The 26,618-nt window shown below is 35.0% G+C and overlaps 5 protein-coding genes across 9 annotated transcripts; 4 read left to right on the top strand and 1 right to left on the bottom strand.

Moving 5' to 3' along the window:
• Window positions 1-3,628: 3,628 nt before the first annotated feature.
• Window positions 3,629-7,017, top strand: LOC112764299 (scarecrow-like transcription factor PAT1). Of its 2 annotated transcripts, none has more exons than XM_025809862.3 (2): window positions 3,629-4,279; window positions 5,006-7,017. In XM_025809862.3, the coding sequence occupies exon 2, from the start codon at window positions 5,170-5,172 to the stop codon at window positions 6,793-6,795; it is 1,626 nt and encodes a 541-aa protein (XP_025665647.1). In that variant the 5' UTR covers window positions 3,629-4,279; window positions 5,006-5,169; the 3' UTR covers window positions 6,796-7,017. The 2 variants fall into 2 exon arrangements, with proteins under 2 accessions (XP_025665647.1, XP_029150352.1); XM_029294519.2 differs by having other exon boundaries at window positions 4,118-4,417.
• A 625-nt stretch (window positions 7,018-7,642) lies between these two features.
• On the bottom strand, window positions 7,643-11,562 carry LOC112766106 (WRKY transcription factor 1). Of its 3 annotated transcripts, none has more exons than XM_025811964.3 (5): window positions 11,154-11,562; window positions 9,513-10,157; window positions 9,257-9,428; window positions 9,012-9,170; window positions 7,643-8,487 (listed from the first exon to the last, which is right to left on the bottom strand). In XM_025811964.3, exons 2-5 carry the CDS (start codon window positions 10,141-10,143, stop codon window positions 7,938-7,940), a joined length of 1,512 nt encoding a protein of 503 aa, XP_025667749.1. In that variant the 5' UTR covers window positions 10,144-10,157; window positions 11,154-11,562; the 3' UTR covers window positions 7,643-7,937. The 3 variants fall into 3 exon arrangements, with proteins under 3 accessions (XP_025667749.1, XP_025667750.1, XP_072079153.1); XM_025811965.3 differs by having other exon boundaries at window positions 9,513-10,133; window positions 11,154-11,558; XM_072223052.1 differs by having other exon boundaries at window positions 9,513-10,400; window positions 11,154-11,522.
• Window positions 11,563-12,004: 442 nt separating this feature from the next.
• Window positions 12,005-14,547, top strand: LOC112766105 (uncharacterized). The gene has a single exon (XM_025811962.3). It carries the CDS (start codon window positions 12,927-12,929, stop codon window positions 14,472-14,474), a length of 1,548 nt encoding a protein of 515 aa, XP_025667747.1. The 5' UTR covers window positions 12,005-12,926; the 3' UTR covers window positions 14,475-14,547.
• Window positions 14,548-17,371: 2,824 nt separating this feature from the next.
• LOC114924009 (pentatricopeptide repeat-containing protein At4g19191, mitochondrial) lies at window positions 17,372-23,458 on the top strand. 2 transcript variants are annotated; one of them, XM_072223050.1, is made up of 3 exons: window positions 17,376-19,746; window positions 21,632-22,161; window positions 22,804-23,458. In XM_072223050.1, the coding sequence occupies exons 1-2, from the start codon at window positions 17,926-17,928 to the stop codon at window positions 21,647-21,649; spliced, it is 1,839 nt and encodes a 612-aa protein (XP_072079151.1). In that variant the 5' UTR covers window positions 17,376-17,925; the 3' UTR covers window positions 21,650-22,161; window positions 22,804-23,458. The 2 variants fall into 2 exon arrangements, with proteins under 2 accessions (XP_072079152.1, XP_072079151.1); XM_072223051.1 differs by lacking the exons at window positions 21,632-22,161; window positions 22,804-23,458 and having other exon boundaries at window positions 17,372-18,766; window positions 19,040-20,203.
• On the top strand, window positions 21,652-23,178 carry LOC112765138 (probable serine/threonine-protein kinase WNK11). The gene is made up of 2 exons (XM_025811008.3): window positions 21,652-22,161; window positions 22,804-23,178. Exons 1-2 carry the CDS (start codon window positions 21,652-21,654, stop codon window positions 23,176-23,178), a joined length of 885 nt encoding a protein of 294 aa, XP_025666793.1.
• Window positions 23,459-26,618: the final 3,160 nt, after the last annotated feature.

The following is a 26,618-nucleotide window of genomic DNA, read 5'->3' as shown; positions in this document are numbered from 1 at the left end:
ATCCAAACCGAAAACCGATTAATACCGCACTAATTCGGATTTGATTGGATTCTATTTTTTGCAAACCGCTAGATTGGATCAGATTTCGAATCTACTTCATAACCGATCGAATCCAATCCAATCCAAACCGTACAAATTGCTATAATATTATTATTTTATTATTATATTTACAATTATACTTATAACATGTTCAATTTGTTATACATTTTTCTATTATTCATGTATTATTATTATTTAATAAATATTTTATGTTCAAAATGTTATTTATTTATTTATTTATTTTAACTAGTCTATAATTTTATTTCTATTGTTATTTATCGTTGACTTTTTAAAATATTGTTAAGACTTGTTATGTCATTATTGATTATTTAAAATTTGATATTAAGACTTGTTATATGTATTTAATTTTTTTAATTTACAAAATTATAAATCCAATTCAATCCAAACTGCTTGAAATTGAATCGATTTTTTTTTTAAATCATCCAATCCAAACTACACCGCAAATAAAATTAATTTTTGAATCAAATGAATTTTTGACTCAAAATCGATCCAAACCGCACCACGAACACCCCTAAACACGACTCCAAATTGGAGCAACTGGCGAATAAAATAAAGGCCTAAAGGGTATATTGAAGATAAGAAGTGTGGGCCATTATGTACACTCACTTGGGAGTTTTAAGAGGACAAAGTATTAACAAGATTCCCCCCTTTTTCCCCTTTAGTTTATGGTTCTTTGTTATATTTGATTCCACAAAGCATATTTAAGGGGTAAAATTACTTGCTAAATCACATCAATAGGAGGGAAATGATTTTCAATAATGGACGTGTAATAGTTTAAATTATAACATAGCAAACCCTTCAATGTTTTTTAATCTTTAATTTTAAGTTTTTTTTTTTAATAGAGAAATAATATATTAGGCTTTTGTGCAATGGATATCTTTCAAAATTTGATTCAATAAGAACATGATAATATAGCAATCTCATAAGAGCACGCGTATAAAGTTGTGATATATGGTGGACCTAAATAAATAATAATAATAATAATAGTGGTAGTAAGGCCAAGTAGCAATAATAAAAAACCATAGTCATGAGTTGATCTTTGCTTTAATTTGTCTTTTATATTTTAGTTTAATTTATATTTGTTTTCTTTAAAAACGGTCAGTTTATTTTAAGTGTGAGATTATAATAATAGTGTAAAAACGTGGATTCAAAGTCAGTTATTCAGAAAAACAATGCGTTTGTTTATTCTTTCTTTCAAAAAGTTAATATTTTTTTATTCCTATTCTAGAATGTATATATTATGTATATATATATAAAAAAATCTATTATATAGAGTTAGCTGTTTCTAAAATTTTATAGGATTAAATGATTAATCAAAATTGTATTATGGCAAATCTACTATGTTTGGCATTAACGTAAAAACAATTATTAAGAAAATGGTTGAAACATAATTATCACGGATTGTTTATTACTAATAACACTTTACCTACCTTCATGTGTTATCTACCAATCTTTTTGTGATAAGTAAAAGACGAAATTATTAAGAAAGATTTCATGTAGCTAGGAATGTGCACTCTCCAATAATGTTAGTTAGTAACTTTCCATGGACTACATCATAATTACTTGAGTGGATTAGGATAAGACATTTTGCACGTAATTATATTAGAGAAGATGTGCTAACATATACATGATATTTTTGAGATAAGTTCAATGGATTATGAAAAGAGAATAAGTGCCAAAAGCAAAATAGTGTATGATATATGTTACGGAGCAAGTCCAGTCCAATTAGCCGCTGGGTTGGGGTACCACTTTTGATCCAGGCTTAAACTATTCTCCATCAGGAAAATTTAACGGGTCGATTTTCAATATCCGACCCAGTCGACATCCGGCTTCGCCACTTGTGCAATCCAACACACTACACCCAGTAACCTGGTCGGGTCGGTTTTTTCGGGGTCACATCCGAAGTTTCGATCCGGAGTTCAGGACGACCAACTCTTCCCACATAGACAGGGACAACTCATAAGCATTCTGACCAGTAGGTTAGATCATTTTTGGGTCCGCCCATCACAGTATATAAGGGGAGAGGTCAACACTCCCTCTAAGGTACACATAATCTTATCCAATTTGACTATCCTCTCGTATGGACACTGACTTGATCGTCGGAGTATCCTTGCAGGTGGCCATTCCCCCTCGTTCGTTCTACCACCGCTCCCGTCGACCTTCGACCCTGAACCAAAGGTCCGCTCCGAGTTACTTCAGGGTCTCGCCATCTCATCCCTTCACCGTCACCCGACCTATCAGATACCCGAAAACCCCAGATAACGAACAATATAACATAATAAAATAAATATGCAAGTTTATCATAAAGATTATTAACTAGAATTACAATATAATTTAGAATAAAAAAATGTTCAAGTGCATGTTGATGTTAGCTGAAGTGTAAGACACTACTTCCTAGTTCCTACGTCATAGTATATATATATATAAGGTTCTCTCTCTTCTAAGATCTAACTCAACTCAACTGAACCCAATTCAAGCGTGTGGGTCATTATCTCAGATTACAACACCCCACCTTTTCATAAATTCAATCACAACCTTTTGTACAGGATTTTTTTTCCCAAATAAATAAATTAAATGTTTTATTTATTTAAATATGTAATTTAGATAGTATTTATCAATTCGTATCGTATTATTTATTTTGTTTACAATATAAATAAGATAAGTCAATTTTTTTTAAGCCATATCTTAGATGTAAATATGTGTAAAAATTTTAATTAGACTTATGTTATTTGCAGTAAAAATAAGATACATGTATATTATACAATAAACGAGATATAAGAGAGTGGTCGAATAATAATAATTTAAAGAATAAAGTATATTTTTTGTTCCTAAAATTTGGCAAAAATTTTAAAAATACTCATAAATTTTATTTTATTTCAATTTTGTCTCAAAAATTTTCGATTTGCATCAAATATATTTTCGACAGCTAAATTTTCAAAAAATTTAGGACCAATCTAACAATAATACATGAAAATTATGCTTGATTTACTTGTGTTGAGGGGTTGTTTTTATGAAATTGTTGTTGAATCGGTCTTAAATTTTTTGAAAAATTAGCTGTCAGAGATATATTTGATACAAATCAAAAACTTTTGGGACAAAATTGAAATAAAATAAAACTTGGGAATATTTTTAAAACTTTTGTCAAATTTTAGGGACAAAAAATATACTTTACCCTAATTTAAAAATTATTACTAAACACGGTTAAGGTATTTTAATTCATTCATAGATTGCATGTTTCTGACCTTCTAGTATTAGTAAAATTTGGCAAAACTTATTCATGTTAGATACATTCTTTTTCTTTAATCACAAAAGGCCAATTTAGAGGTAGATAAAGTGTGGTGCATACATATAATTGTTATTATATACACTCAAATTTTAAATTTATCAATGGTTAGGGGTCAAATGACAAAGCAATTTCCTAGTCAGCTTTCAAATGAAGATTAAGACTTAAATAAAACTAGAGTTACACACTTACATCACACATGTTTTTACACAAAACAATATACATTTAATTATTAAAACACATAATCTTGCATATAAGATTATGACATCTTTAGTCACTAAAATTGGCATCATGATTAAAGCAATCCTTTTAGCACTTGTGTTACTACAAAATACTCCTTAACTAAGGTTTGTACATCCAACTCAAAATCTTACGGTGTCATTTTAATGAATTTCTCATCTTATAAACTCCTCACTCTTTTTTATTTTCTTTGATGTGGGACTAACTTCAACACTCCTCACACTTGCAACTCTAACAGTATGTTTGTCTTATACATGGAGAAATTAAATAACTAGAAGGGTCCATAACCATAAGGGCTGTAACAATAGATAAGAAAAATAGGACTGAAAAATAATTAAGGGAAATTGACATGAATCTGCTCATGATTGTGACACATGAGTCACAGAAATGTAAAGCTGCATTAATGTATGTATTTGACCAAAGTTACACCATTATTAAGAAGGGGTATTTTGGTCATAACAGTGAAACAAATTTGCCAGATGAGCATGATATCTATGGAGCAAATGGTTGATATGTAGTTTCTATAAAAATGGATGGGCAATTTCCCATACATTATTTTTATATTGCCACTGCTAAATTCCTAAGCCTTTTTTTCTTCATTGTAATAGGAAATAGTCTTCTTTCTCTCTCTTGAGCCTATGCTTTGAGATTCTACTCCACTCTGGTTTTCCAACCTTGGAATTTCTTCAAAGCAAGGTAAGAAACAAACAAACAAACAAACTGGTTTAATGTTCAACAATTAAAACAGTTTGTTTCCCTCATTTAGAGTATGTTAAGTTCATTATTCTTGCTTGTGGATTTTCTAAGTTCTAAATTTTTGGCATTTACTGAAATGTAAGTGTCTGTGTTCTTGTATTTAGCTTTTTTCTTCACCAGTTCATGCAATGAGGTGTTTGGATTTGAGTTTTAACATGCATTTTGTATTGAATCTATTATTTACTGGTCAAATTTTTCAATGATATTGCATTTGAGTACTGTTATAGGAGAGGTTTATATGATTACCTTTGTTATTCCCATTTCCTTTCTATTTGTCTCTTATCTTTGCTTAATTCTGGAAATAACTTAATATTTCCTATATCTTTTTTATTTTCTTTTTCTGGCCAAGGAAAACCAATCATTTGCACAATTGGTTTAATTTTTGCAGTTTCTTTGAAACTTTCACAGATTGATTCCATTTAATTCTTTATCTGTTATTAAGAAAGAGAAGGAAAAAACTTAGGAAAAGACAAGTGATTGACTTGGTAAGAGAGTCAAGTTGCTGGTAATACACGGTAGTTGAAGAACAAAATTGACTAATCTTTTCCAAAAGGATGAATATTTCAATTTCAGCTGTGGATTTTCTGTCTCTTTCTATGCATTGATGTTGAATGAAATTCGAAAGATAGCACTGATGCTGTGAATTGTTCTGCTTGTTCAATGCAGACAACAGGTTATGTAAATTATGTGGTTTACCTCCTCTTGGAAGACTTATCCTTAATCAATTCCAGGACTAAATACAATTGATTCTGCGAAAGGAAATTCGATTACTCTCGAAGTATAACCTTCTAGAAGTGGCAAACTGAAGCTAGTCTGTTATCAATTCTGGAATGCAGGCATCAGAGCATCATAGAAGTTCAAGTATGTACTATCAACCAATGCAGCAGGTTGAGGCATACTGCATGCCGCAATATCAAGCTCTGAATCATCATCAGTATTACAATGATGGAGGCCATGGTATTGGAAGCAGATTCTCTAATCAAAGTTCTTCTGAAATTTACTGCACATTGGAGTCATCATCTGCAACCGGCAGTTTTAATGTTTACAATTCTCCTTCAACTGTTAGTTTCTCACCAAATGGTAGCCCGGTTTCTCTTCAAGATTCTCAATCTCAGTCATATCCACCTGACAATAACTATGGATCTCCTATGAGTGGTTCGTGCATAACTGACGATTTAAGTACCTTCAAGCACAAGCTGAGAGAGTTGGAGAGTGTGATGTTTGGTCCTGATTGTGATAATCTTGATAGTTATGACAGTTCATTCAAGGATGCAACTGATTTCATGTCATCCGAGATGGACAGCTGGAGACAAACAATGGTGGCAATTTCTTGCAAGAACTTAAAGCATGTACTCGTCGTGTGTGCGAAAGCAATTGCAGAGAATGATCTGCTAATGGCACAAAGGTTGATGGATGAACTGAGGCAGATGGTGTCTGTATCTGGCGAACCGATTCAAAGGTTGGGAGCATACATGTTGGAAGGCCTAGTTGCACGGCTGTCTTCCTCCGGGAGTTCAATCTACAGAGCCTTGAGATGCAAGGAACCAGAAAGTGCTGAGCTCCTCTCCTATATGCACATACTCTATGAGGTTTGCCCCTACTTCAAATTCGGATACATGTCTGCGAATGGAGCAATCGCAGAAGCTATGAAGGATGAAGACAGAGTTCACATAATTGATTTTCAAATTTCTCAAGGGAGCCAGTGGATCACTTTGATTCAAGCTTTTGCAGCTAGGCCTGGAGGACCACCACACATCCGAATTACAGGTATTGATGATTCAACATCGGCTTATGCGCGCGGTGGTGGGCTGCACATTGTGGGAAAGAGGTTGTCCAAGCTTGCAGAGCATTTTAAAGTGCCATTTGAATTTCATGCTGCAGCTATATCTGGTTGTGATGTTCAGCTGCATAATCTTGGTGTTCGACCGGGCGAGGCATTAGCTGTGAATTTTGCATTCATGCTACATCACATGCCAGATGAAAGTGTCAGCACCCTGAATCATAGGGATAGGCTCTTGAGGCTGGTCAAGAGCCTATCCCCGAAAGTGGTGACATTGGTGGAGCAGGAATCCAACACCAACACAGCTGCATTCTTTCCACGTTTCCTCGAAACTATGGACTACTACACAGCCATGTTCGAGTCGATAGACGTGACTCTTCCGAGGGAACATAAAGAGAGGATCAATGTGGAGCAGCATTGCTTGGCAAGGGATTTGGTTAACATCATAGCATGTGAAGGGGTTGAGAGAGTGGAAAGACATGAAGTGCTTGGGAAATGGAGGTCAAGGTTTGCAATGGCTGGTTTCAGTCCTTACCCTTTGAGTTCATTGGTGAATGGTACCATCAAGAAACTGCTTGATAACTACAGTGATAGATATAGGCTTGAAGAGAGAGATGGAGCATTGTATCTTGGTTGGATGAATAGAGATTTGGTTGCCTCTTGTGCATGGAAATGAGAACTGGGAATTGTGTGTTGGGGGAGGACAAAGCAGAACCTCCTTGTTCTTGTTCTTGTTCTTATTCTGTTCTTATTCTAGTTCCATTAGGTTGTAGAAGCTAAATGGGAAAAGGGTATACTTGAATCCAATCTGAATCTGCACTTTCTTTGTTCAAGAATTTTAACAAGAAATGTTGCTATAGCATTTTCTTATCAGCAATATTGATCTTCCTTTTCATAATCTTTTCTATTCTCCTTATCTCCCATCACAACAATGATTTACTTGAAATCTGATTAACTTTTTATGTTCCTGTTGTTCATAAGATAGAATTACAATTGGTGTGCGTACTTAAGGGGTTGTACTGATGTTACTTCTAGTGATGGAACAAGTTGACTAGCTGGAACTTGACTTGTTTCGGTTGACTTTGACAAAAGAATACTAGTGACAGAATTCGGAAGATGCATATATGACACTGTTAAAAAAAGCTAGCATGAATGTTGTTCCAATTAAACCAAAAACCAAAAACCAGTTATTAAATTAGTCGCTGTATAAAATATATATTGGAGTATAAATACACATTAAAAATATATCAAACAAAATATGTGAATATACTAAAATATGTAGTGATTAATTTGATAACTGATTTTTAGTGTGCGCATGATAAATTTTTTATAAACAATTCTATACCACTTCCAATGATTATTTATTTTCCTCTATTAATATGAACAATGTGGTTTATCATGTACTTGAACAATACATAAGAGAAGCAGCACAGAATCATTGTTTTATCCAAAGGCCACAATTCTGCAAGTCATTGTACAAACCACTACTTACATTAAGAAAGAAAGGGCAATAAGAAAGCACAAAACAAGAATTACTTCTGAGGAGTATATTACAAGCATAGAACGTTTTATACATGTATATGAAAATGTACAGTTTCCTTATTTTACTAACAAAATAGTATACAAGTGATGATAATTGATATCTAATCCGGTAAGAATCATTATTTGCATATTTAGTCAGTCTGCAAATACCCAAATATGAAAGGAGAAGTTAGAGTAGAAATAGGAAACATATTCCCATAAATATTTGTGTGTAACCTATGTCATTGCCTACTCGCTTCAGTCACTAGCTGCAAAAATAACACTGCAAATTTAGCTCTAGACAGCTTCTGCATCAGATGCTGATTGCTTCTTGAGTTGACCTTCTTGACCAGGAGTATCATGAACAACAACCACATTAGGGGATCCGTTCTTTCCTTCTGATTTAGTTTCTACGTCATCTTTCGGCTGTTCGTTTGATTTTGATCGACATGGATCTTCAGAATTTGATTGGCATGTGATGTTAGCACCAACATAATCCTGTTTGGCAACTGCATTTTCATTTTTTTGTTGTTGTTGCCCATTTAATTTACTTTCAGGACTCTTACCAGCCTCTGATTTAGTAATTGAGTTGCCATTTACTTTCTCATTTGATCTGCTTCCTCTTGTATCTGTAGAAACAGGATTTGATACAGAATTGGTTCCTGGCTTGCCATTAATGGTTGTTGTTTGAGCATTTGTAGCTGCATTATGAGTGACAGTCCTTCCAGGCGGGATTTCATGATCATGTTGTCCCTCATAGGTAGTTATTACAACTTTTGAATCATGAGAGGCCCTTTCCACATGCTTTTTGACAGGGCATCCGGGACTAGAGCATCGATAATAACTTCTGGTGAAGTGGAGAAAAATGGAGAACACATTAAATTAAAACCTACTGGATGAATGCATGCATACTTCCGAAGTTCAAACAGAATCGAAGAGACAGAAATCAAACAAGCGTTAAAAACATTTGTGGCCAACAGGTAGTAAAGATGAAAAGTCTAACCATTATGAACATACTCAAAGGAGAAGACGAAGCAGCTAGATTAACTTGGCCATGAATCCACAAACATAGCAATTCAGAACAATAGGATTATTGGCAAAAAATTGTAATTGAACATGTTCTAGCATAAAGTGCAGGTAGAACACAATTTGAAAAGCTATTAAACGAACTACCATAACCGGATTCTGTTGCTTTCAAGAAAGGAAATAGACAGCAACTGCAATCAATTTATTGTGATGAGCTTTCACCTTTCAGGCTGGCCCATAGCTATAAACGCATTTACCATATTCAACTAAACTTCAAAATGCCTATAACAACACAGGTAAAAATGGATGTACAGTTACATCATAGACATGAAAGCTAACTTGTACCTGGGATTTGCATTTCCTTTAACTAGTTTCTGACCATATTTGCGCCAACGGTACCCATCATTTACAAAATCAACCTCACTTGAAGTTTGAACGACAACACGAGACGCACAAGTTGACTTGTCAGCTACACTGACTTCAATATTACTATCGTCTATCCTCCTATTACAAATCGGCAGATAAAATAAAAGGTTAGCTATCACACATATTACAAGCCAAGCATTTTTCACAATGGTCAAATAACGTACTGCCGTTTTGAGTCAGGATAGTCATTGTTGTGAACCTCGTCATTTGCTGTGGTCAGTTGTGAATGTGCAGCTTTCATCAGATCAGCTGCAGGAACATTTGTAATCTGAAGCGAGTGTGAAAACTTCATCTGTTGAGGTACACTTGCATGCTCATTCAATGATTTGTCTTCAACTGTGACGCCATAAATATATTTATAAATAACCTTTTTGTGGAAGGACATTAATGACTAAAACACTAAATAAATCGAAGTCTCACCTTCTACATTGGCAACACGGGGCTTGTCTAGTCCTTCTTCAAGAACAGGAAGAACAGGACCAACAGGCTTTGTGATGTTGGATTGAGGCCTAGGATGATTATGCTGACCAATGCAAATGGAATCTGTGATCTGGCCATCGTTTGACTGCTCTAGCTGTTTCTTTGCCTGGCAGTTCGGATGCGTACACTTGTAATAGCTCCTTATAAATTCATTCCCTTTAACATTTTTCTGGCCATATTTTCGCCAGTTATACCCATCTTTTGATACCCTTTCACGTATTATTGAGGGACTGTCATGACCAGATTGTGATGGATGACGTTTTTCACGGAAAGGTGTATCAGGGCTCTGCACAAGTTTTTCAACTGATGCTGCAATGTGTGTGCTTCGTTGTCGATCTGATTGCAATGCAGAAGCAGTAACATCAGAATCCTTCACTTTGTTTTGAGCCACAGCAGAAGGAATACTTGTTTCTTCCTTTTGCTTGGACGAAGAGGTTTCAGCTCCATGAATCCCTTGTGATTCTGTAATATCACTATGAGGACTTGCTCTCTGCAGTGGTATAGCATAAGGAACATTGTGATCTGCAGTTTCTTCTGAGGAAACCATGGGAACAACTGTCACTGCTTCCATGAATGTATTGAAATCTATTAGCAAATAAATATTCAATAGCCTATTGTCAAGTGCATAAATTTGGGTGCACTGGTATCAGAAATAAGAAATACTATTAAACCAGCTATCATATGGAAAAGGAGGAAAAATTCTAGATACATATATCACAATATGCTAGTGGGGTTGATAAATAACTTGTTTTTCATAAACTATTGAAACTTGGTCACTCGCCACCACACGCTAGCTGCAAAATCATTGATAATAATGCTCCCAGAATCCTGTGTCAAGTTAAATTGTAATGTGTTTTTTGCTTTTTGGCAAAAAAAGCTAAATGTTATGTTATGAGTTAAAATTATTGGAGTGACCAAATTATTGGCTGTGTGATTGAGATTCACTATTAAATAGAAATAATAATAGTCCTGTGATGGTGGGGAAATGAGATAGCTTTTTCCCCCATCAAGTGTATCAGATATGTTGAAAAACAAAGGGGTGAGTGGGGTAGAGCTGAAATTTTGTCCCTTTTTGATGAATCAACGATAATTGACATTAAACAGGAGAGGAGATAGTCCTTAAGGACAAGATTAGAAGAGACGGCGATTATTATTTATCATTTACTATTTATATTATTCTTATGATTATTATATGTGTGTTACACTAAACAGTAAACAGAAACTCACTATAAACATCTGAAATCATTATCACTCTAAACTAGGTCAAATAGCAGAGCTGCTAGCTGCTGCTGCTACATATTGTAAGCGTTAAAAGGAGTTATGAAGTCTGAATTCCAGATTTCAATAGATGAAGGTCCAAGTTTGATGTATGAATTTTGAATGATTTCAGTAAAATTTAACATTGTAAGGTGGGAATCAACTAAGGAAGAAAGATTCCATCTGGTTTGGTAAAAGGCAGCAAAGTGAAGACTTTAGTAATTTAGATTAGATTAGATGCGTAGTAATTAATTAATCCTGTTCTGAATAAGGAAAGAAATAGTGAAATTGAAAGGAAGATTAAGAGAGGGAGGGAGACATTACCCGGAGAGGAGAGAGCAGAGTGTGTGGAGAGTGGTGACGGGAGCTGAAAGAAAGAAAGAAAGAAGGAAAGAGGAGCTGAGATGAATGGGTTGGTTTGGTTGGTTGGTTGGTTGAATTGAATGCGCAAAAATGAGAGTGAGAGAGAGAGAGAGAGAGAGAGTCCAATCCAAGTATCCAAGCAACTAAGAATGGTTCTCTTATTTAATTTGACCGCAAAAAACAAAGCAAATGGGGAAGAAAAGAAACCAAAAGTCCACTCTTTTTTCTCTCTATTCTCTATTCTCTATTTCTCTCTCACAAGCCTGGCTTCTCAGACACACACGAGTGAGAGAGAGAATAGCAGAATATGCCTCTCTCCCTCCTTTCCCTGTCAGGACTTGTCCTTTCACCAGTTTTAGTACTCTCTCTTATTTTTTTAGTCGGAACAGTGTTAACTCAGTTGTGTTGTTGCTTTTTTTTTTTACTTTCTACTGGGCTTGGACTCTTTTGGGCTTGGACCTTTTTGGGCTTAGACTTGCATCCATTTTTTCTTTTATTATTCGGCCTCTGGCCTTCCCGACATTTGGGCTCTAAAACAAAACAAATCTATGACTAAATGCTTTAAATTTGAGGCTTTTTGGGCAGACCATGTTGATTATGGTAATGTCATAAGGAGAGGATGGCACAGTGTTTGTAATACTTCCCAATCTCTATCATTAGCAGTGCTGATCTGAGATTTAATAAAGTTTTCACACCAAACATAAACATTAATATGTATATTACTTTTCCAAAAAAGACACAGCTCCTGGACAACTCCCGAAATTTCACACAAAACATATTGTCAAACCTAACTTTCTCCTAATCCTAACATAAGTAAGATTGCTAACTTTAGTTTCCATAAAGAACAAAACGGACGGCTTGAGGGATTTACAAATATTTCTTAGTTCAGATACTGTCGAAGGGGCCGCCATCCCCGACAGTTCCAGCTAACAACAATCATGGCTGCTGGTAGGGCATGATAAGGCCCGCCTCTTCAACCATAACTGTTCCAGCTTCATCTTTAAGCTTCTTACCTGGTTTCTCCATTCTTAGCTGTTTGTCATCCTCCGCCTTGTCTACATATGTCCCTTTTTCTTTGAGTTCAGATCTAACCCCATATCAAAAGCCAGCTCCAACACACATTGATTGTCATTCCTCTGTTCTGACACAGCAGCAAGCTCCTCATCCATGTCTTGCTTCTCCTAAGCTAGTTCGACGTAATATTCCTCCCCATTCTCCATGAGTTGAATCATGGTTCTACCAGCTGCAGTAATGACTCTCTTCATTTTTTGTTTTTCCCTGTAGCTCCACAACTGACCTGAGCCATGCTTAACGATTCGTGTCTCCATCTCTAAGTGCTTATTGATTGCCATATTTCCATGTTGATTAGTCTGGGCCTCTTTCTTGCCAAAAAGCTTCTCCAATTCTTCCCTAATTGTTATGTGCAGGGTTGATTTTTTGTTGGGCTGGGCTTCTGTTTTTGGGTCTGGGCCTTTTTGGCCTGGATCCCTGACCAAAAAAAAAAGCTTTAAAATTATATATGAAATAATTTTTTTTAGATACATATAAATCTATTATAACGTGTTCAAAATCTGAAAATCCGCGTTGTGTTTTTCTTCTAGTTCCTGGAAAACTCCTACAAATCAATTTTCCTAGCTCCTGATCTGGATTGAGGATTTTAATTTCACCTTTCCTTTCATCAATTTCAATTTCCATTGTTCCCTCTTCTTCATCTCTTCACGCAATTAAGAAAACATGCTTCAATCACCAGGCCACTCGCCCCTCCACCTCTCTTCCCCATCCCCTTCTCCCTCTCTGCAAAACCCTAACCCTAACACTTCAACTTCGTCATCTTCTGCAGCAATCGCACCCAGACTCCCTCCCAAGAACCCCACAGTACTCGATGAAGATACGTACGTTGAAGCCCTCGAGAAGATCATCGAACGCGACTACTTTCCCGACATCTCCAAGCTCCGAGATCGCCTCGATTGGCTCGAAGCCATCAAGACCGGTGATCCAGTCCAAATCCGTGACGCCCAGCTCAAGATCATCGAGCGCCGCCGTGGTGGCTCCGACGTTCCTAAGGTAACCGGTTCTGAATTTAGATCCACTGTCACCCCTGGCTCCACTTTCATGAGAAATTTCACACCTTTTGATGAATTCGATGGTAAAACACCCAAGACCCAACGTTTTGATATTGGTGATGAAGAGAATAATAAGAGCGATGGTGGTGGTGGTGGTGGGGTTGATACTTCTTTGGGGCTTGATCAGTTTTTGTGGAGGTATACGAGTGAGGATAATCACAGCTTCTCGAAGATTCTGGAGAAGGTGAATAGGAAGAGGAAAGAGAGGGTTGGGTATTTGACGGAAGGTGAGAACAAAGACGATGTGGAAGGTATCGAGGATGCTAAGAGAGAGAGGATAACTGACGGGTATGGAACATCTTATCAGCCTCCTAGTACATTGGAGGGATGGAACTATACGGCAAAGAATCTGTTGATGTATCATCCTGCTGATAAGGGTGAGGTTCCATTGACTGAAGAGGAAAGAGCTGTTAGAATTAAGGGCATGACAAAGGAGATAAGTCGTGCAAATACTAGGTTCCATGGTAAAACATTGGATTCTAGGCCAAGAGATGATGGAACTGTTGAGGTGTTGTATACACCTGTTGCCGGTGCTACTCCTGCCCCAATGTCTCTTAGGGAAGGGGACAAGTTAAAGAAGTATGATCTTGAAGATTTGAGGAAGACTCCTAACCCGTTCTATATGGAATCTGCAAAGAAGGCTGAGAATGGCTATAGCTTTGTTAAGACTCCTTCTCCTGCGCCGGGTGTTGATGAATCCCCGTTTATCACTTGGGGAGAGATAGAAGGGACACCGTTGAGGTTGGACCCAGAGGAAACTCCAATTGATATTGGTGGTAGTGCAGATGGACCACATTATAAGATTCCTTCAGCGCCTGCTAGAGATGCAAAAGCGCATTCCCTTTCTAGGGAGGCTGCAAGGAAGATTAGGGAGAGGTCGAAGATGTTTCAAAAACCGCCATTGGCTTCGCCTGTTAGAGGTGGAAGTGCTAGTCCAAGCATGCGGACGCTTTCTCCCGCCGCTCAGAAGTTTGTAAGGAATGCAATTGCAAAGTCCTCAACCTCAGTTGATGAATCGCTTCGCGCAAGTTATCGTGGTTCCAGTCCTGCCTTGGCTACTCCTAGAAGTGTTAGTAGAAGTGTGTCAAGGTTTGGTAGGGATGGGAGTACTGTTTCTAGGTCTCCATCTGTTAGAGAGGGTTCTAATCCTCCTTGGTAATAATGTTGTAACATAGTTTGTTAAAATTTGAAGATAAAGAGCAATATGAGAATGACAGATTTTGCATTATAAAGATTTTGTGTCTTCTTCCTGATTAATTGATACTGGTTATCTAATGTCTATCTGTTGTGATAACTGTGAAGTACTATGTCTGCCTTATGCCTTCTGTGTTACTGTAGTTTTTGCTCGTATTGAAAGTTCATGTTTGTGTGTGTGCTTAAAATAAGTAGGTAGTTTCTGGGTTAAGATGCGTTTATACAGTAATATATAGCTAAAACCCTAAAATTACAAAAACAGATTTTATAAGCCCTACTGGCCCTAATTAAGGCCCCCCAAAAAAACTTTATAAGAAAAGTTTCAAGTGTACTGAGAACAGCTGAGTTTCAGTTATTTTAATCGTTAATTTGAATTATAAAAAAATATATATTAATCAGAGGTGAATTTCTTCTTTTTCTGTCCCTCTCTTAGAGTTTCTACTTTCTACTTTGCTTGTTTCTTCTCTCCTTCTGTGATTTCAAAATGGGATTTTTCAAAATGGTTGAACTGTGAACTTGTTTCTTCAATTGTAATTGCAAGCTTCAGTATTTTCCCCTGTAATATAAATTAACTAACATTATGTTTAATATTGCTTAATTTCAATTAACTGAGTATACGTTATAGCAAAGATAGATAAATTCTAATGAAATCCAAAACTAGGAATGGAAATTAAATGGAAACCTGTGAAAAAGTTTGCTCCGAGATATAAGTTTACTAATGATGTGCAGTTGCCAATAGACTTTGGAATGGTGCCACCAACATTGTTATTTAATATAGAAATATGTTGTAAGGAATGAGCTTGATCACACATCTCTTCAGGAAGTTGACCACCAAAGAAGTTGTTCCGAAGGTTTATTAGTCTTAAAGTGGAGATGTTGAAAGGAGACTGTGGAAGTGAACCTGTCACAAAGCTTCTTGTCTTTTACCATTTTGTTGTTCCATTTCTTTTTTGGGGTTTTTTCTTTTGGTGCTGTAATGTATGTAATGTGTGCAATAGAAGATCTGAAACTGAAAACAGTGTCTTTAATGCTACTCCAAGGAACCCCTGAACCTGGCAGTTGTGGTTGTAGAGTGGAAACTACCTTTTCTTTCCTGTTCATACACTCTTATCTCTTCTCACATTTAATAATTTTGAAGACAAACTTAATGCATGGACATAACACTGTTTATTGTTATTATTATTATTGTTATTATTTATTTTTTCCCACACTTTTTGTAATCAAATAACATGACATGCTCTAAGAGATTAAAATCTTTTTTTCTGGGATTGAATTTGAAGTTGGATTAGATAAGCTCCTTTTTTGTGTTTTAGGTGCAATCTTAATAGTGCCTGTAAAAGTATTTTCTGATGGAAGTTCATGTTCTTTCTCATAATATTCTTATCCAATTCATTTTCTAGCATTCATTTGATTTGGAAGATTGTTTTTTAACTGATTGATTTTAGATTGTTTTTTAATTGATTGATTTTAGATGATGACATTGGTGAAATTCATGAAGAAGAAGTGTCAACGGAGTCGATGCATCCCCCTCTACATTCATGATTTTAGGTGATTTATTTTTGTGTAAACTTTATTTTGAGTGGTGAGTTTGCACTTTTAGTTCATAATTTAAATTTGGTTGGTGTTTTGATTTTCTACTAGAGACATTATTGAAGAGCAAAATAGTGATGAAGGTATTTTCTAGTTTGTATAGAGTTTGATATTTATTTTTCAATTTCGTTATTTCTATATATAAAAAATGATAAAGGGATAGAAGAAGCCAATAACTTTTAATAGGTTTATTGAAAGAGTAAAAAAAAAGGATTTGGTGGCCCGTGGGCTGGCCCTATAAAGTAGGGCCAAGGCCCTATAGGGTCAAGCATATTGACACCACTAGTAAATTGGCTTAAAAGATTGGAGGCTTTGGAGGATGCCATTGAAAGCATTGAAATTATCTTGACAACTTATTTAGGAGATTTTTGAGAACCAAAGTCTCTCTTTTAAACATTATGACTCAATAGATCCTACTTACTCATTCTTATCTCTCTAAATCCTACAAAAGCATTCAAATTTTAAGGATTTTTTGAGGGTTAAAAATTTTGATCTCTTTGATTTGTGCATTTCCAATTAAGTTGGGTGTTGTTCATTTGCTGCATTTTTTATGCCTTCTGTGTTACTGTAGTTTTTTGTTCCTATTGAAAGTTCATGTTTGTGTGTGTGCTTAAAATAAGTAGGCAGTTTCTGGCTTAAGATGCGTATATACAGTAATATATAGCTAAAATCCCACATGTAGTTTTTTTTTTTCGGTTATTCTAATATTCTATATTAATTTTTAGAGTAAAGTAACTATTAGGTCCCTGAAAATTTTGACTTCGGACAAATTAGTCCTTAAAAAAAAAGTACCAATTTGATCCTCAAGGATAGCAAACGGTGGACACATGATGTCCTTCTATCAATTCATCAACTAAAATCTAACGGTGATGCTTATATATACTGTTAATTACTCTGGCATGTCTATCTATGAAAGATAGTCATGTAGATAACTTTTGGAGTGAAACTTCACTTATTTTGATAGAATTTGTGATAAATAGAGAACAGTTGATAAATGAAAACTCAAAAGATAAGTCCAAAACTACATAGTTTTTCTACTCATGTAATAGTAACAAGACATGCACCACTGTAAACCTTCATTGTACACATTGTACGCTTAGGTCATTGGCTCCCTATACTTTCTCTAACGAAATATATAGACAATTCAATTTCGTTTCGCATTATTTATTAACAGAAGGACATAGATGTCCACCGTTTGCTATCTTTGAGGACTTAATTGGTACTTTTTTTTCTTTTGGGATAAATTAGTCCAAAGTCAATATCTTCGAGGATCTAATTGTCACTTCACTCTAATTTTTAATAGTTGATTCATAGATGTGATTTCTGTTATTTTTATTGTTGTTTGATTAATGAATCTGATTAGAATATGACAGAGATTGAACTTGAAATGTTGAAATATTTTTGTTGTTAATTTTATTGTTGAATTGGTTTATGAATTGGGTTTGCTGACTATGAATATGCAGTGATTTTGTTGAATGTTGAATTGGTTTATGAATTGATTTTGCTGATTATGAATATGAAGTGGTTTTGTTCATTGTTGATTGTTGCTGCTGTAATGATGTTGAATTTTTTTAGATGCTCAGACTTTGAAATTACTCGCTTGGGACCCTAGCCAAGTTCTTGCACCTGTAGAATTTTCGGATTCTTTTTTTATTAAATTTTTTCTGCCTTCTTTACTGAATTAATCCCTACTCTCTATGTTAGCAGCAATGAGCGCAGCTGGTTCTGCTTGCAACAAGACCCAATTGACTTCAGTTCAGTTCAGTTCCGTTTTCTTGTTTCTACTCATTGCTTCAAAAGAACAAGTTCAACTTCAAAGATGAGAAATGATCACCTATCCTGTTGCTGTTACTGTTACACCATTTATGAATCGTTTCTCGAATTTCTCAATTCTTTCCTTCTGGAACTCCAATATAAGAGAAGCTGTGAATGGAGGCCATGCACAAAAAGCCCTACTTCTTTTCCGCCAAATGAAGCAAACTGGGGTTACACCCAACGGTTCTACCTTTCCTTTTGTTGCAAAAGCCTGTGCCAGAATTTCCTGTCTCTGGAACTCCCAAATGATCCATGCACATATTGCCAAATCCTGCTTTCAGTCCAATGTTTTTGTGCAAACCGCAATGGTTGATATGTACATGAAATGTGGTCATTTGGAAGATGCACACCATGTGTTTGTTGGAATGCCCACTAGGGATATTGCTTCTTGGAATGCAATGCTTGCAGGTTTTTCTCACAGGAGTTTTGTTGACAGGTTTTTCTGTCTACTGCGTGAGATGAGGTATAGTGGGATGCATCCTGATTCGGTCACTGTCTTGCTCTTGATTCAGTCTGTTTTGGAATTGAAAAACCCAAATTTTGTGAATGCAGTGCATTGTTTTGCGATTCGAATTGGAGTTCATATCGATGTTTCTGTGGCTAACACTTTGATTGCTGTGTATGCTAAATGTGGTGACTTGTGCTCAGCAGAGATAGTATTTGATGAAATTGGCAGTGATGTTAGGTCTGTTATCTCATGGAATTCTATGATTGCAGCATATGCGAATTTTGAAAAGTATGACAAGGCTGTTGACTGTTATACAGGGATGCTTGATTGTGGGCTTTTGCCTGATATTAGTACAATCCTCAATTTGCTTTCAGCATGTGTGCAACCCAAAGCACTATTTCAAGGTCTGCTAATTCATTCTCATGGGATTCAGTTAGGTTGTGATGCTGATTTGTGTGTGGTGAATACTCTTATTTCTATGTATTCCAAGTGTGGGGATGTTCATTCTGCAAGATTATTGTTTGATGGCATGTCTATCAGAACTTGTGTTTCATGGACTGTAATGATTAGTGGGTATGCGGAGAAAGGATATATGGATGAGGCGTTAACCTTGTTTAATACAATGGAAGCAACAGGTGAAAATCCAGATTTAGTTACTGTGCTTGCTTTGATTTCAGGTTGTGGTCAAACAGGATCTCTTGAACTTGGAAAATGGATTGATAATTACTCTATTAACAAAGGGTTGAAAGAAAATATTGTAGTTTGTAATGCACTAATTGACATGTATGCAAAGTGTGGAAGTCTAAACAATGCTAAGGAGCTTTTCTATTCTATGGCTAACAAAACTATCGTCACCTGGACAACCCTGATTACTGCTTGTGCTTTGAATGGAGATGTTAAGGATGCTTTGGACCTGTTTCTTGTGATGGTGCAGATGGGAATGAAACCAAACCACATAACATTTCTTGCTGTTCTCCAAGCTTGTGCTCATGGAGGTTTACTTGAAAGAGGATTGGAGTGCTTCAACATGATGACACAAAAGTATGGTATAAGACCCGGTATAGACCATTATTCATGTATGGTTGATCTCCTTGGTCGTAAAGGACAACTGAGAGAAGCTTTAGGAATTATTGAATGTATGCCGGTTGAACCTGATGCTGGCATATGGAGTGCATTGCTGTCTGCATGCAAACTACATGCTAAGATGGAGATGGGCAAATACGTCTCAGAGCGGCTATTTCAATTGGAGCCCAATGTGGCAGTTCCTTACGTGGAGTTGGCTAACATATATGCATCAGCTGGGATGTGGGATGGAGTTGCAGCTATAAGAAGAAAGATGAAATATCTTCAAGTGAGAAAATGTCCTGGACAAAGCATTATCCAAGTGAGTGGCAAAACTCATATCTTTACAGTTGAAGATAGACATCACCCTGAAACCTTGTATATATATGACATGCTAGATGGCTTGACTTCTCATTCTAGACAAGCCCAACTAACAAATTCATGTCTTAAAATAAGTAGGTAGTTTCTGGCTTAAAATGCGTGTATACAGTAATATATAATTATATAGCTAAAATCCCACATGAAAATGGTGAATGGGTGTTATGGAACCATGAATGTGATGTGCCTGGATATGGAAATAGAATGTGCTAGACCAAATTGTGGGACAGCTTTATGTGAGTGGCAGGAGTTGGAACTCGGATCCTGCGAGTTCTATGTTGGCAAAAATTGCTTAACAAATCGGAGGGTCCGATTTGGCAGGGGCTGAAATTTGAATTTCACAGCATGCAAATCGGACGGTGCGTTTTGTATATATATATATATATGAATTTTTGTATGAATTCGTATTCTTAGCTACAACTTGGACCGTCCGACAAGCTATGAAGAACTCGCATGGTTCGATTTGTGGTGTTCTGACACCACACACAGGTCAAGCACCTCTCTTCTCCATAACCGCGTCCAACCCAACCTTTGCCTCCATATTGAAATTAAAAAGCGGCGCAAGAACACTAGTGCATCATTGAAAAAGCTGGTGAAAAGATTAATTTAACTCTTATCAGATGTATTTTTACTCCAAAATTGGTAATAATCGGACCACAAACATCACCACTCAAGCACCATAGTTTCTGAATAGAGCTCCTCTATTCACCCAAAAATAGTCATGAACCACTTTTTTAGCAACATGCATCCTCCTTTTTTACTACTACTAAATGGTATTATTTGGAAGTTTCCTGAATATATGAGCAATTGATGGATGCAAAGGTGGAAGATTCAGGGTCAAAATTAGGCATTAGAGCACGGGTGTTACCTGAAAACTTTTTGTGTTATATGATGAGTGTAATAATATTTATATTTAATAATGCATCATCCCCCATTCTTCTCGTGAAGTTCAGAATCAGATACACTGCTTCTCATTACATAATTTGATTCATACATTTCGATCCCGCATCAATTATCAAACAGAGGAAACAACACGAAAAAGGGATTGTGACACATGAAAAATCTGCCACGTCACGCAACTCACTCTCCCTTTACCTCTCAACTCTCCACTTCTCTACCAACAAATCAGCGGTAAATAAATGAATCTACGAAACGAAACACACAAAAAAAGAAAGAAAAAAACAGAAAACAAAAAAAGAAAACTAAAGTAACTAATTAGCGCGTCTGTGAAACGACGTCGTTTAGTGAGCTGCCCCGAGATTTGGGAGCACTATAAGAAGCGCAGTCATCGTCTCGATTCATTTGCTGATTTTGCATGCTATGCTCTCATCTTTCCTTCTTACTTATCTCTCAGCTTTGTAAGGCAGGGTTTTCGATTCTCAACTTGAAGTTTCAAAAAAACTCTTAATTTAGCAACCATTCTCCTTTCCCTAGCTGGTAATTAATGCTCTTGTTTTTGCACCTTTCATTCGAATTCCAATTGAAATGATTCACATACTTTCGTGCATGATTGAATACTTCATTTTGATTTTCCTTCGACATTTCCTTCATTTTGATTGAATACTTCTCTTGTTATTGCTTCAGAATTATAATTGCTTATATTGACTCAGCTACATTCGATTGCGTTCGAGATCAGAATTGATTCTCTCCTATAGTTAGCTCAGTATTAAATTGATTTTCTACAGATTCTTAGGTTTCATGACCAGAACAGAGAAAATAAAAGGGCAAAAAGAGTATTCTTTTTATTCCATTCGCAATTTCACTTTTTTCTTTCTTTTTTTATAAAAAAACTAACTTCATTAACAATTATTGTTTATTGCATTGTGTAGCAAACTTTTGGCTATTGAAAATGCCTGCTAGTGCTGGGAACTCAAACACCTATGATAGAGAAGGGGAACCGTTTGTTGAAGTTGATCCAACTGGCCGGTTCGGCCGTTACGAAGATCTGCTTGGTTATGGCGCCGTGAAGAAGGTTTATAGGGCCTTTGATCAAGAAGAAGGCATTGAGGTTGCTTGGAATCAAGTTCGACTGCGGAATTTCAGTGACGATCTTGTTTTGATAAACAGGCTTCACTCTGAGGTTGAGTTGCTTAGAAACTTGAGCAACAAGTATATCATTGTTTGTTATAGTGTTTGGAAAGACAATGATCGCCAGAACATCAATTTCATCACTGAGGTTTGCACTTCTGGCAATTTGAGGGAATACCGGAAGAAGCACCGCCATGTTTCCATTAAGGCGTTGAAGAAGTGGTCGAAACAAGTCCTTGAAGGGCTGGAGTATCTTCATACTCATGATCCCTGCATTATACACAGAGATCTCAATTGTAGCAACATCTTTGTCAATGGGAACATTGGACAGGTAAACAGCACACTTGCTAGTTTGAATTGTGGTAAACTCCCCCTACTTTAACATTGGCATATTTATTGTGATGAAGTTGATGAAGAGAAGAGGAGAGGCCAAATAAAAGCATTACCAATCATCTTTTGTTTCTAGATAGAGCATTAATAACTTAGATTTATCACAATCTGCTAGCAATGCTTGTTTTAGACTTTTTAGCTCATTATGATTAGATAATTGTTGTAACTTTAGAATGCTTTAATTATGCTCCTAAATAATATGACATGATTAGTCATCATCTCTGAATAGACAAGTAGGAAATGGATTCTCTCAATTTTTTTGTGAAGTGTGATCTCTTGCCATATACTCTTTAAGTGGGACCAAGAGAAAACATGTAAGAGAAGATGTTGAATGATGAGAGATTATACTTTACAAAAAAATTTGAGAGAAAAAAATTGAGAGGATCCATTTCCGACAAGTAGACCTTACCATTAAAAATCACTATGATTTTTATAAAGAAATTCTTGTTACAACCTTTTGAAACATAACAAATAACAATGTCATTATTATTATTATTTGTTTTCATATTTAGTTGGTTTTATGTGCCTGGTTATTGTGCCAAACTAAATTCTAAAACAATTTTGCTCTTGTGGCTTTCTATAGGTGAAAATTGGTGATCTAGGATTGGCGGCGATAGTGGGGCGGAGCCATGCAGCGCATTCAATTTTAGGGACACCAGAGTATATGGCACCGGAGCTGTATGAGGAAGATTACACTGAGATGGTGGACATATACTCTTTTGGGCTGTGTGTACTTGAGATGGTTACAATGGAGATACCCTATTGTGAATGTGACAGTGTAGCCAAGATTTACAAAAAGGTTACAATGGGAATTAAGCCTCAATCCTTGAACAAAGTCACAGACCCAGAGATGAAGGCATTCATTGAAAAGTGCATAGCACAGCCAAGGGCAAGGCCTTCAGCCACTGATCTCCTTAAGGACCCTTTCTTTTCTGAACTCAACAATGATGAAGAATAATATACCTATTAACTTTTTTTATTGTTTTTCTCTTTTCCTTCAACTCTTTGCTTCCAAGTGTAATTGCACCTAAGACTAATTGTTATAGCACATGCATTTTCCAATCCAGTTTCACTATACCATTGATGTACTTGTGACTTCAATAGTAGAACGAGACTGAACTAGAGAGTAGAGACAATAATGTTGAAATGAAACTCAACATGATATCCCTTACCCTTCTAATCAAGAAGCATCCCATGCTTACATTTTATTATTTATAATTCATTTTTCATTGTATTTATACACAAGTGTTAATATGTAATTACATATTAGGTGTATATCAAAATCAGCTACCAAAATTAGTCACTAGTATAAAATACATATTGAAATATAATTACACATTGAAAATGAATTAAATAGCAGATGTATTTATACACAAATATATTAGTAGGTTAATTTTAGTGTACAAATAGCATTTTTGTAGATATATTATTAGTGATCTTTTGCCTAAAACATAAATGAACAAATAGACATGCGTTTGCATTCTTGCTAAAACATATTGCTTTGTATGTTTCTAATCGATTGATGATTGGCTAAATATAATTTTTGTCTAATTGTGTTTTTATTTCATGGTATATCCAAGCAAAAAAAGCGTTTATATTTCATTGTATATCCAAACAAAAAAGAGGAGCTCTCATATGGTCTGAACCAAAACAAATGTTTGATTTGTTTGTAATTATGAAATGCAAATTTAAAAAGTTATGCTGTAAATTTAAGCTGTTTTATCATGTTATTAATCATAAAAATTCGTCATACATATTTACAAATTTTGGGAGAAATAAACAAAGAAAATGTTCTCATTTAAGTATTGACAAAAATAATTTTAAAATATCAACACAGCAAAAATTATTCCGAAAATTAAAACGTGACAAAAAAAAAAAAAAAACGAACATATCAAAATGAGTTTTACATGTAACTCATGTTATGAAATTTTGCTAATTGTTTAAAGAGCTTGTCAGCTTGTTGTGATAAACATCATCAACTTATATAACTGAGTTTTCAAGAGTGTATACAATGAAAAATCTTAGATTAGAAAAACATTTAATTTATCTTATGAGATTAGAAAATACTGAACTTATAATATAAACAAGAAAAAATTATATGAAAACAAAAGTTTTCAATAAGTAGTTTTTTTTTTTTTTTCCAAAATGTTTGGAGGCCAAAGATAGTCATAATTTATTTCTTTTGCCTTTGGTTTGTAACTTTGTATTCATTCATTATCGTTAGAATAAATTCATAATATTAAATATAATAAATATGTAATTATAAATTTTTTCTAGTATGTTGTAAGTTTGTTTTTCATATGCGAGAGAAAATTCTTATTTTCAAGTAGTTCAACATATTAAACAAGTTTCTACTGTATAGCCAAAATAATACCTCCTTTTGCCAACAAACTATAACTTAAATGATATAGTCTCCTCATACTTATTTAGAAGTCACGAATTCGAATCTTACTCCTAACTTAAAAAAAAAAAATGATGCCTCCTTTTGAGATCAGAAATAGAATATCTCTGCTTCTGAGATCTTGTTTAGAGATGCAATAACTCAGTTGTGGAGCCAAAGTAAGTTGGAAATTTCGTGTTGATGAGAGCAGATTAAGGTCTTAATTGTCGAAAATGTTTGTAGTGGGCTTTCTATTAATGGTCGAATTATGTTTATACATATATTATAATTGGAATTGAGTTAAAATTGTTTAATTATTTAAACATTTACCTTTTAATCCCACGGGAACTTTGTTGAATACTTTAATGTAAATCTGTTTGAAAAATCGGTGGGTCATGGTTTAAAAGAAAAGAAAGTAAATAATGGTAATATTTTTATTCTTGTTCCTTGATACTTTGTTACTTGCTAAATGGTAATACTTATCTAAGGCAAAGAGTCAACAATGGACACCCTAATATTATGCTCTAATATGTGTATATAGAATTGTAGATGTGCATATGTATATATGTTTATCCCCTTTATTAGTCGTTGCTTGAATTCTAAGAATAGAAAGCTATATAATATAGGAAACATTTCAAGTGCACCGGAGAGTATCGGTGCACCAGTTATTTTAATCGTTGATTTCAATTAATATATATTATATATATTTTTTATAATTCAGATTAACGGTTAAAACAACTGGTGCACCGGTACTCCCGGTACACTTAAAATGTTTCCTATAATATAATCCTGTAGGAATTTGGCTCCGGAGCCAAATCCAATATGTAGCATCTATTTCCAAGCTTACCAACTTTTTTATAATTTTATGTATGACTTAATTATAATAAAAAAACAAAGCCATTAGAGGATTAGAAAAAAGAAAAGCGTATATGTACATGCATGATATATGTGTGTTCTAGTTTCATAAATTTCTCTATATATAGACAAATGCAATTTTTTTTTTTTTGAAAAATGCAAATATACTGATTAAACGATATATGATACATAATATAATATAAATATAATACAGATAAAAAATGTGTTTATTTAAACATATTTTGATATTTTTTTATTTATCCAACAACCAAATATAACAGCTAATGAACTATAACTCAAATAACAGTTTTTTTTATCTTTGGTTAAAAAAAAATAACCACCAAATACAATTTAAAAGAAGAAGGAAAAAAGTCGAAAATTTTATTGAAAAAAATTGTTCATCTAATATTGTTGAATTGAGAGAGATAAAATTTTATAATTTTTTATTTATTGAAAAATAAAGAAAATAAAAAAGATAATTTTTTTGTTAGTATTTATTTTTGTAAGACACTTTAGTTTTTCATAGTAGGTAAAAACTCAGATAAAGTCGACTTCACGTGAAGTTGATACCTGAGAGTCGTTAGATGAAAATTTAGTCAAATCAGTCAAATCATTTAACGGCTCTCAAGTATCAACTTCACGTGAAGTCGACTGCACCTGAGTTTCCACCTTCATAGTATCTTTCAATTTGCCAACTCAAGGATTAATTGGTCATAGATCGGAATTTTATTTAAGGGTTTGTTGGTGGTCAATGTGTTGATACATGCATGTATAAGACAAAATTTAAATTTTTAATATTTACTTAAGTGGATTAATAAGTTAACTACTACACTAACCGATCTCGGTTTTTTTTTGGTTTAAGACACTTAGCAAGGAAAGCGGAAAAGTAAATATTGGGATTGATAGTTGGTGCTGGTTGAAAGCAAGCACAACCCAATAACCAAAGCAACCCCCCCAAAATTTGAGTAGCCGTGCCGTCTTGGGCGTTACCATTTGCTAAAAAAAAAAAAAAAAAGATGCCACAAAACTTCACATGCACTTCATGTTTCCTCTCTTTACCCTATTTTAATCCCCTACCATTTCCTTCTATTGTTTATTTATTACCATGCAATGCATTCCCTATTTCCCAATACACATTTCCTCTTTTTATTTTATTCTATGAA

This window comes from Arachis hypogaea, chromosome 17, assembly GCF_003086295.3.
Source record: "Arachis hypogaea cultivar Tifrunner chromosome 17, arahy.Tifrunner.gnm2.J5K5, whole genome shotgun sequence".
Classification (NCBI taxonomy): Eukaryota; Viridiplantae; Streptophyta; class Magnoliopsida; order Fabales; family Fabaceae; genus Arachis; species Arachis hypogaea.
Note: the sequence above shows the minus strand (reverse complement) of the source record. Positions and strands in the feature narration are given on the sequence as shown.

What these genes read in the sequence shown, in the direction of transcription:
- LOC112764299 (XM_025809862.3), top strand. Translation starts at nt 5,170, where the DNA reads ATGCAGGCATCAGAGCATCATAGAAGTTCAAGTATGTACTATCAACCA.
- LOC112765138 (XM_025811008.3), top strand. Translation starts at nt 21,652, where the DNA reads ATGCCTGCTAGTGCTGGGAACTCAAACACCTATGATAGAGAAGGGGAA. An exon ending in TCAATGGGAACATTGGACAG is followed by an intron (nt 22,162 to 22,803) that starts GTAAACAGCACA and finishes GGCTTTCTATAG; the next exon opens with GTGAAAATTGGTGATCTAGG.
- LOC112766106 (XM_025811964.3), bottom strand. Translation starts at nt 10,143, where the DNA reads ATGGAAGCAGTGACAGTTGTTCCCATGGTTTCCTCAGAAGAAACTGCA. An exon ending in CCGTGTTGCCAATGTAGAAG is followed by an intron (nt 9,429 to 9,512) that starts GTGAGACTTCGA and finishes ATGGCGTCACAG; the next exon opens with TTGAAGACAAATCATTGAAT. An exon ending in TATCCTGACTCAAAACGGCA is followed by an intron (nt 9,171 to 9,256) that starts GTACGTTATTTG and finishes GATTTGTAATAG; the next exon opens with GAGGATAGACGATAGTAATA.
- LOC112766105 (XM_025811962.3), top strand. Translation starts at nt 12,927, where the DNA reads ATGCTTCAATCACCAGGCCACTCGCCCCTCCACCTCTCTTCCCCATCC.
- LOC114924009 (XM_072223050.1), top strand. Translation starts at nt 17,926, where the DNA reads ATGATCACCTATCCTGTTGCTGTTACTGTTACACCATTTATGAATCGT.